At 48.1% G+C, this 10,456-nt stretch overlaps 1 protein-coding gene across 2 annotated transcripts; it reads right to left on the bottom strand.

Moving 5' to 3' along the window:
- Positions 1 to 462: 462 nt before the first annotated feature.
- LOC138374454 (zinc finger protein 304-like) lies at positions 463 to 9,906 on the bottom strand. Of its 2 annotated transcripts, none has more exons than XM_069457303.1 (4): positions 9,847 to 9,906; positions 7,676 to 7,714; positions 4,402 to 4,528; positions 463 to 3,142 (listed from the first exon to the last, which is right to left on the bottom strand). In XM_069457303.1, exons 2-4 carry the CDS (start codon positions 7,706 to 7,708, stop codon positions 1,449 to 1,451), a joined length of 1,854 nt encoding a protein of 617 aa, XP_069313404.1. In that variant the 5' UTR covers positions 7,709 to 7,714; positions 9,847 to 9,906; the 3' UTR covers positions 463 to 1,448. The 2 variants fall into 2 exon arrangements, with proteins under 2 accessions (XP_069313404.1, XP_069313405.1); XM_069457304.1 differs by having other exon boundaries at positions 4,402 to 4,523; positions 9,847 to 9,876.
- Positions 9,907 to 10,456: the final 550 nt, after the last annotated feature.

The raw sequence follows: 10,456 nt of genomic DNA, 5'->3' as shown, positions 1-10,456 counted from the left end.
AAATCCTTCTTTGTACAGCACTGGCCTGTGTCATCACTCAGTTATTGCCATAAGTTAAAATAAAATCCCCCACGTAGAACTGAGACACTGGGTCTTTTACTCCTAGGTATTAACCCAGAGAAAGACTAGTATTAATATATGAATTTTCATAGCAGCTTTATTTGTAATAGCCCCAAACTGGAAGCAATCCAAATGTCCTTTAATAGATGATAGAAAAACAAACCGTGGAATGTCCATACAAGAGAACACTAGTCTGTAATAAAACAATGAGGTTCTCATACATGCAATATGGATGAGTATCAAAATAATTATGCTGCATGAAACAAAAGCAAAGAGTAAACCTTTTATTTTTCCATTTATATAAAATTATATAAAAGGAAAAGGAGTTTATAGTGAAAGACAGCAAATCAATGGGAATGGGAATGGGTAGCCCGAGACGAAGGGAAAGAGGGATTTTAAAAGGAGAGGAACTTTGGGGATGTTCATCATTGTGATTATGGTCATGGCTTCATGGGTATATATTAATACACTAGATAAAAGATCACACCTTACATCTTAAATATGCACAGTTTATTGCACATCAATTATGCCCCAATAGATATAGACACAGAGCTTTCAAAAATGGTTCCACATAAAAATCTGGATCTCCTGCTTCTCTTGAAAAGCTAGTCATTTTGGCAAACATATAATGAAACCATCATAACTATCCTCATCCTTTGAAAAGAAAAGCCCTGCTTCAATGGAAGCAAAGACCAGCAAGCAATAAAGGTTCTTTGTGAGTCATAAAAGTCTCATGCCTAAACTATAATCTCTGTCCTGTCTCCATTTTCTTGCTTGTATAGAAATGGCCTTGAAGCAATCAGCTCAGATAGCCTCAGCAATCCAGAAAACATATTTGCTCTGCCAGTGACTTTGTCCATATGGGTGGCTAAATCTAGAAGTCCTGGGAATATCTGTATACCCTCATTCCTCACAGCTGTAGTGACCAGAATAATTCCGTAAGCATGTTTAGATGGGGAATACATCCTCTAGTTTGCTGTCCCCAACTGTTAACCACAGCCAGTGTGTAAATGTAATTATGGTGGACTTCAATGGCCTCAGACCACTCGTGATTTCCTCCAGGGAGGGAGAGACAGTACAGAGGTCTGCCTTCACTGAGCACACTGGGTAACCTGATACACACTTACTGGCTGGCAAAGGTGAAATGGCTTTTGCCACGGGTACTAGCAGTGATATAACTCAGGCAAGGGCCCGGGGCAGGTAAGAAAGTGCAACGCAGCTCCTGAAAGCTCCCCACCTACCTGACACTCACAAGGAATCTCTCCAGTATGCATGTCCAGATGTGAGATTCAACTTTTGTCTGATGGCCACATCACAAAGCCTACTCTCAGAGCTTCTCTTCAGTGTCACTCATTATGTTGACCAGGCAGATAACACACTCCCTGTACTCAAAAGCCTTTCTCCAGAGTGAACTTTCTGGTACTAAATGGGAGAAGGCCATTGGCTGAAGGCTTTTCTCCAATATGATTTCTTTGATGCTTAATGAGGCTGGATTTGTGGCTAAAGAATTTCCTACATTCACTGCACTCATAAGGCCTTTCTCCAGTATGGACTCTCTGGTGTTGAACAAGCGTAGATTTAAGGCTGAAGGCTTTCCCACATTCACTGCACTCATAAGGCCTTTCACCAGTGTGGACTCTCTGGTGTAAAATGAGGCTGGATCTTTGGCTAAAAGATTTCCCACATTGAGTGCATTTATACGGCCTTTCACCAGTGTGAACTCTCTTATGTGCAATGAGGCCAGAGCTCTGGCTAAAGAATTTCCCACATTCAGTGCAGTTATAAGGCCTTTCTCCAGTGTGGATTCTCTGATGCCGGACAAGTGTGATTCTGCGGCTAAAGAATTTCCCACATTCGCTGCACTTATAAGGCTTTGCCCCAGTGTGAATTCTCTGGTGTTCAATAAGGCCAGAGCTTTGTCTAAAGGTTTTCCCACATTCACTGCATTCATAAGGCCTTTCTCTAGTGTGGCTTTTCTTGTGCTGAACAAGTCTGCATTTCTGACTGAACGCTTTGCCACATTCAGTACACTCATGAAGGCTTTCTCCAGTGTGAATTCTCTGGTGTTGGACAAGTCTGTGTTTGTAGCTGAAGGCTTTCCCACATTCACTGCATTCATAAGGCCTTGCTGACATATGAACTCTACGGTGTATAGTAAGGTTGGAGTAATGGTTAAAGAATTTCCCACATTCACTGCATTCATAAGGCCTTGCTCCACTGTGAACTCTCTGGTGTACAATAAGGCTAGAGTTATGACTGAATAATTTTCCACATTCACTGCACTCATAAGGTCTTTCTCCAGTATGGACTCTCTGATGCTGAACAAGTATGTGTTTGCTGCTGTAGGCTTTCCCACATTTGCTGCACTCATAAGGCCTTTCTCCAGTGTGAAGTTTTTTATGGCGAACGAGGTGGGTGCTTTTGCTGTAGGCTTTTCCACATTCACTGCACACATAAGGTGTTATACCCATGTGAACTCTCTGGTGTACAACAAGGTTAGATTTACGGCTAAAGAATTTTCCACATTCATGGCATTCATAAGGTCTTTCTCCACTGTGGACTCTCTGGTGCTCATGAAACCTACTTTTGTGTCTGTAGGCTTTCCCACATTCACTGCACGTATAGTATCCTTCTGCAATGTGAAAGGCCTCTTTGCACTGAGTACTTCTGAGTGAGTTCTCCTTGCTGTAAATGGTCTGTTGCTGGAGAAGGGCTGAGCTGGGCAGGAGGTCCTTCCCACTGTTGCCACATGTGAAGGGATTCTCTGACACGTGGACTCCGCAGTTCTTACCAAACAAAGCCCTATCCTCATCCCTTCTGAAGTAGTTCTCTCCAGTGTGCTGCTTCTGATGCTGGAAGATGTTTGTGCTAAACCAGAATTGTCTTCCATGTGTTTCATACATGTGTGGTTTGTGCCTGGGGTCTATTCCCTGATGCTCAGCCAAGAGCAAAACATCTTTCATGACTGGGCTCCAAATTCCACAAGGGTAGGCTTTTTGGGTGGCCAGACCTGCTTTAGGAGCCCTGACCTGTGACACTCCTTGAGAAGGTGCCTCCTCATTCTCCATTCGAAACCAACAACCTGAAAGCAGAGAAATGTTCTTGAAGTATATGTACACTTTGGTAGGAGGGGCAGCCCCAACACAAGGCATATCTTACAAATCCAGGAATGAGTACATGAAACTCTTGGGATGAAAAGGGGGCTGAAGTTAGGGTGAGAGAGTCTGCTGTACCGAGCCTGGCAACACCATACAATGGGCAGGCCCCTTGTGGGGCAAGCATACTGTGATGGGTGGGACACAGCACAGGAAGGAGACGCTGCGTCTCCAACTCACTTCTCTGCAAACAGCTCTCAGCTGGGGCTTATCTGCTGGTGACACATGAGCACTCAACAGAAAGGTATGTGCAGACCCAGGAAAACCAACTACAATTGAGTAGCTCTTCAAGGACTATTTAGGCTATGTGTACATCTCACAACACATTATGTGTAGCTCAGTGCCAGAGAGCACTGCAGAGAGAGCTGTGGAGAGGAATGGGTGAGACCTGAATGCCAGGGAGGTGGGGGCCAGTCCTGGCTAGAAGTCAGAGTAGGGATGACAAGTGGGCACAGGCTGAAATACAGAAATGAGTTAAGGCCCCTGTCCTTGGTACAAAAACAATCACGGGCACTGGAAAGGTTCCTGGCATCATAAGAATTCGGCCCTTACTTCGAGCCATCCCTCACTTCCCACCTACGAGAGCCAGTACCCCTCTGGTGTCCTCTTGCCATAGCTGGAGTCGTGTCTACCTGAATTTGGGAAGACACAAGTCCTAAAGGCAAGGCAAGGCAGGTAAGTGGACAGCAGGTGCACAGAGTAACCCACCCTATGACAGACCTCAGGAAAAAAAACTAGTATAACAAAAAGAGCCTCAGAGAACGTCTTATAGGAACAGCCCAGTGGTCCCTGCAGGTAGTCACCATGTGGTGCCTGCAATTCCTGGCACTGTGAGGCACAAGGAAATGCCAGCTGCAGGGAAAGGGGCAGGATTGTGGGCAGAGAGCAACAATGATTCTGGACAGTCACTCTGCCAGGGTGAGGCCAAGCCTGGTGGGATTCACTGGGTTCACTGTAAGATGCCTGGTTCCCTTATTCACCCCTGCAAGGCTTCAGCGTACCAGGTGGTGGGGCTGCCTGGGGAGGGAATGTACTCAGCCAGCCCTAGCACCCATAACACCTTCACAAGAAAACCCAGGAAAAGAGCAATGTCCATAGCCAGGCTGTGGTAAGGAAAGAGCAGCCCCTGGAACAAAGAGGAAGGAAAGAGCCCAGCCAGGATGCTGGGTGAGTGAGAGGGACTTACCCAGGGAGGCCACAAGTGCAAAATTCTCCAGCATCACATCGCGGTACAGGAGTCTCTGGGTCTCATCAAGAAGCTTCCACTCCTCCCATGAGAAGTCCACAGCCACATCCTCAAAGGTCACACTGCCCTACCATGATAGGGAAAGCGGTGTCCCTGAGCAGTCTCTCTCCCCAGGACCCTCGGTCAATCCTTTGTCCCCCAAAGTATCTCCCCTTTTCTCCCCCTCCTCCCCAGGTCACCTCACAGGAGATATCAGGCCAAATGCTGCTGCTTCCCTCTCCCTCCTCATGGTCCTACTGATCACCACACTGGCCCACATCAACTACAGGCATGTGTGCAAATAAATGCCATCTAAGCTCTGGGCCTGGCGCAAAAGGCCCTACCCCTTCTCCTGCCAGCAAATTCCTGGGTCATGCCCCCCAGACCAATGCCTCCCAACACAAGCCAACAGGGGCTCAGCTTTATCCCTTAAGCTCCTAGGACCAAGTCCCTGGGACCATCAGTTCACACTCTCTCTCTCTTTTGAGCACATCACCCTGCAGACCATCCCTCCCTCACATTTCTGACCTCCCACTGTCACCACCAAGACCTGGCCCACACCACAGATATCTGACATCTCCACATTCCACTCTGCACGTGGCATCCAGACAGTGCTTGGGAAATGCAATCATGACTCCATCCTGCCTTAGAACTCTGACAGCCCACAAAGCCAGGGAGCCACAGTCTTGTTTTTTGTTGTTGGGTTTTTTTTTTGTTTTTTTTTTTTTGAGGCAGAGTCTTGTTCTGTGGCCCAGGCTAGAATGCAGTGGTGTCATCATAGCTCACTGCAACCTCCAACTCCTGGGCTTAAGTGATCCTCCTGCCTCAGCCTCCTGAGTAGCTGGGACTACAGGCATGTGGCACCATGTCTGGTAATTTTTCTATTTTCTTGTAGAGACGGGGTCTCGCTCTTGATCAAGCTAGTCTTGAACTCCTGACCCCAAGCTATCCTCCTGCCTCACCCTCCCAGAGTGCTAGGATTACAGGCTTGAGACACCACGCCCGGCTCCCAGTCCCGTTTTAAAGATCGCTCCACTTTGCCCTGCTCCTTGCTTCAATCTCGGCCACTCAGAACCACGTGCAGGTGTCAGATACCATAAGCCCTTTTCTACTGCTGGGTTATACGCACTGTCCTGTCACCCATCTCAGCCATCCTCTGTCCATCAAAGCCTCGTTCAATACCAGCCCCACTGGTCCCCTGGCCTTCACTGACTTTCCCATTTGTCCCTGAGCTTATCCACCAGCCTGATGCAGCTCTTTAGGCCCCGTCAAGAGTCATCACAAAAGCCTCCAGATGGGTGAATAATGCAGGCTCTGGCCTCCCTGTCATCTCACCGCCATTGCTGCTAAGCTTCCACATCCATCTCATGGCCGTTCCCCCTTGGAAGCCTTGGAATGGAAGCTAGTTCGCCACCACAGCCACCACTCTCTGTCTTTGTGACACACATCAACCCCATTCGGGTGCACAAGAGAGAGAAACCCAGTCCTCCAATCTGACCCTCCTTTTCCTTGCCCCCAATAGCACCGTCACCATGACCTGAAGACTCCCTTTCCTAAATGTGACTCACAGCTCCACCCCGACATGGTTTCAATGTAGTTTGTCCCCACCAAAACTCAGGTTCAAGTTTAACTGCCAGCGCAGCAGTGTTGAGAGGTGGCAGGTGTTTGCATCATGGGGACTGTGGCTGCAGGAGCAGCTGGGTGCGGTTCTCTCCAAAGTGAGTTCTTGCTCTCGTGCTTAGTCCGGCGGGAATGGATTCGTTCCCCGAGAGCAGGTTGTTATAAAGTAAGAACCCTCTCTGTGTTTGGCCCCTTCGCACATGCCCACCTCCCTTTTGACCTTCTGTGTTATGATGCAGCAGGAAGGCCCTTGCCAGAAGCCAGGGCCATGCCCTTGAACTTCCCAGCCAGCAGAACCTGTGAGCTAAATAAACCTCTTTTCTTTATAAATTATCCAGTTTCAGGCATTCTGTTACAGCAACACAAAATGGACAAAGACAATCCCAGTCCATATACAGGCCACCAATCTGTGGTACCTCTGACTTGAGCCTGTCCCCTGAACTCCAGACCTGTGTGTCCAGCTGTCCACTCAAAGCCTCCACTCAGGGGTCTTTATTTGAACATCTCAGACTCAACATCTAATAACAAATCCTAACTCCTGATATTACCTCTGAAACTTACTCCTACAACCAACTTCCCCATTTCAGTTGACATCTCCTTCCAGCTACAAAGGCCAAATATTCTGGAGTTATCACTGACTCCTCTCCTTCTCTCTTAACTTCCACATCAGAAAGTCTAATTGGGCTGGGCGTGGTGGCTCACACCTGTAATCCTAGCACTCTGGGAGGCCAAGGTGGGGGGATCATTTGAGCTCAGGAGTTTGAGACCAGACTGAGCAAGAGCGAGACCTCGTCTCTACTAAAAATAGAAAGAAATGATCTGGACAGCTAAAATTATATATATAGAAAAAAATTAGCTGGGCATGGTGGTGCATGCCTGTAGTCCCAGCTACTCGGGAGGCTGAGGCAGAAGGATTGCTTAAGCCCAGGAGTTTGAGGTTGCTGTGAGCTAGGCTGAGCACGGCACTCTAACCCAGGCAACAGAGTGAGACTCTGTCTCAAAAAAAAAAAAAAAAAAAGAAAGTCTAATTGGACCTACTTGAAAAACAATCCAGAAACCGTATTTTTCTCCCATATCCATAGTCACCAACCTGGACCAGCCATCACTGATATTCATATAAACTATTGCAGGAGCCTCTTCCCTCACTCCTAATGTCTGTTCTCCACTCTGCAGCCAAAGGAAGTCTGTTAAGACCTGATTCAGATGACTGCCCCCTATTCTACTCCAAACCTTCCATGGCTCCTAACACCTTCAGAATAAAGGCATACTTCCTCCACCTGCCATTGCAGGCCTGACTGCTGCATCCCTGCCGTCTGGTCCCACAAGACAAAACAGAGACCTGCAACAGCTGCCTGACAACTCAGGCTCAGCTTGAAGCATCTGCACATGCTGATCCCTGGGCCTGTAATACCTTCTACAGGACATCCCACTGGTGGCCAGAAAGTGGGCCCACTCCATATAACCCCGGCTTGGATTCATGACCCTGAGTCTGGTGAGACCCCAGATACCTCAACCCAAAGGCCAGTAGAGTGGCAGGTATAGGGTCCTGCTACATTCTGCAGACCAGATGAGTGGGACACAGGAAGGATAAGGACCTGAGACACCCTCTACTCACCTCTGCATGGCTCATAAGTGCTTCTGAAGCCATGGAAACCTGTGGGAAGAGTGAGACTGTGAGTGAAGGGCACCCATGTGGGGTCCCAAGGGCTGGAGGTGACCTCCAGCTGACTTTTTAACTTCTGGGCTTCAGTCCTTACCAGCTACCTCTTACCAGCTGTGTGACCTTGAACAAGGATTCAACCTCCTTGTGCCTCAATGTCATCTGTAAAATGGGCATAAGAATGGTACCAAGCTCACAGGGCTGCTGTTGGTATCAAATGCATTAGTACATGTCAAGTAGTAAGTGTGGGCTATTACTGCCACAGAATTAAGGCTGCTGTCAATGTTTTCAGTACAAATGAGACAATGGGTTTTTGAAACTTCAGATGTGTGGTATGCTTACCTTGTAAGTATTTATAAGAATGTCACATTTATGACTTTTTAGTATCTTAATATACTGCCTTGTGGTATATTAAGGTGTGAACTAAATATTAAGTGCTTGCATACAGTTAACTTGTTAAATTCACACATTTCAATGTTTAATTGCCTACCTATATGTACACATTTAGAGGAATACTGATCTCTCTTTTTTTTTATTTCAGAGTATTACGGAGGTTACATAAATTGCCCTTGCACTGCCCGAGTCACAGCTTACAAGCACGTCCATCCCCCAGACAGCGTGCACCGCATCCATTAAGCGTGAATTTACCTGTGGAAGTAAGTGGTTGTTTCATAAATTCACAAGTTAAAAATGGGGAGGTGGGCGGCAGCTGTGCAGGCCAGGTGGATGCTAGTTTTCTACCCTTAAAAACCCGTCTGTAATTGGATGACTTCTCCCCATTCTATTGCCACCACTCTGGTCCAGCAGCAACTCTCCTGGACTCTGCTCCAGTAGCTTCCTCAAGGTCTCCCCATCTCCGCCCTCACAAACCCTCCTTCCCTCCCATCCCCCAGTCTGTTCTCTGAGCAGTCTTTGGGAATTTTTTAAAATCTTAGTCTCTTTGTCCACACCCTCCATGGCTACCAGCACCCTCAGAATGATATCACAGTGACTCAGGCGGCTGCTGTGAACTAAAATAAAACCTTAAGGCTCATCCCCACGCTGGCTGACTGAATGGACCCCCTTATGGCCAAAGGAATATCCTAAAACTAAATTGCCTGCCAGGAGGAGGGAGGTCAGACATGCCTCATCATGCCCCTCTCCCTTCCTGGGGACATCCTTTGTAACCCATTAACAGGCCTAAGGGGATGCAAGACAAACCTGCAGGTCCTCAATTTACGAAACAAATATATGTCCGGTGGCTTGTCTCTGATTAACAGCTCCTTATGTTAAAACATTCCAAGCCTTTAGACAAAGCTTCATGTCTGTAACCAATTACAAGTCAAAGAATCTTTAAATCCACCTATTAACTGTAAGCGTCCCGCCCGCCGCCCCTTGGAGATGGCCCACCTTTTCGGGCCAAACCAATGTATGCCTCCCACGTATTGATTTATGACTTTACCTGTAACCCCTGTCTCCCTCAAACGTATAAAACCAAACTGTAACCCAGCCACAGCGAGTCTACTTGCTCAAGGCTTCTTGTGCGTGGCTCCGGGTCATGGTCCTCAAATTTGGCTTAGAGTAAATCTCTTTAAAATTATTTTACAGAGTTTGGCTTTTTCTTTTTCCGTTAACACTGCCATTCCACACATAGCTCATCCGCTCACGATGTTTCCCATAGATAGGAGACAGACTCCAGGTTTCCCAACTGCTCCTCAATCGCACCTCCGAGCCTCTGCACACGCTGGTCTCTGTGTAAAGAACACTCTTCCACTCCTCATCACGCTGGGTGTCAGAAATGGGGACCCCGCCCAGGAACGCACCAATGTCCCGAACAGAGGGGCATGCCTGAGGTGACCCGGCAAGGTGCCCTTCCTTCATTCGGGGGTTCAGGATTTGGAGGTGCGGGTGCGGACAGGTGAGGACCTGGGGGACGCAGCACCAACCTACGCTGGGTCCATCAGAGCGGTAGCCAACATGAGAGCCTGTGGCGCAGCGGAGCCGCGAGCGCGAGCCAAACCCAATCCCAGCCCGTCCCCCGCGCGGAGTCAACCCAGGCGGCGTCCCAGCCCCGCACCCCTGAACCACAGAGCCGCCTCTGTGCATTGTGGTTAACATTTCCCATCACCCCTTCCCGCTCACGTTACCTTGGGCCTGATCAAGAGTTCAGAATCTGATCAGGTGGGACGACCCAAAAGACACCAGAACGACAGCCAGCCGGAAGCCGCCGGAAATCCCGCCTGGACGTGCTCGGCAAGGTCCCTCCTCGGCCCTCATTGGCCCAGCGCCGCAGAGCTCTGCGCCGAGGCATCTGGGTAATGTAGTTCCAGACTCTGGGGCGCAGGCGCACCCTCCAAGAGGTCACGCAAGGGGCGCCGGGAAGGGTTACCCAAAGTTCCAATGGTCTGACCCCGTCTGGCTCCTGTTAGAGAGGACACGCCGAGGTTCCTTAATCACAGAAAAGTTTAGGAACACATTATTTCAGATGCTCCCCAAAGCTGCAAAAGCAAAAGGCACGAAACCGTGTCAGTTCGATCCCAAGACACTTATGGGAACCAAGCAAACCAAAATAGTAATCCTTCTTTATCCATAGGGGATATGTTCCAAGAACATCAGTGGATACTATTTTTTTCCTATACATACATGCCTATGATAAAGTCTAATTTTTGAATTATGCACAGTAAGAGATAATAAAATAGAACAATCATAACAATATACTGCAATAGAAGTTATATGAATGTGGTCTGTTTCTCCCTC

This window comes from Eulemur rufifrons, chromosome 24 (assembly GCF_041146395.1).
Source record: "Eulemur rufifrons isolate Redbay chromosome 24, OSU_ERuf_1, whole genome shotgun sequence".
NCBI lineage: Eukaryota > Metazoa > Chordata > Mammalia > Primates > Lemuridae > Eulemur > Eulemur rufifrons.
This window is presented reverse-complemented; position numbering and strand designations above follow the sequence as displayed.

Bases quoted from the DNA above. Each gene is read 5' to 3' on its own strand.
- LOC138374454 (XM_069457303.1), bottom strand. From the start codon at position 7,708: ATGGCTTCAGAAGCACTTATGAGCCATGCAGAG. The intron at 4,529-7,675 runs GTGAGTAGAGGG...CTATCATGGTAG, and splicing joins CACTTATGAGCCATGCAGAG to GGCAGTGTGACCTTTGAGGA. The intron at 3,143-4,401 runs GTAAGTCCCTCT...CTCTGCTTTCAG, and splicing joins TGCACTTGTGGCCTCCCTGG to GTTGTTGGTTTCGAATGGAG.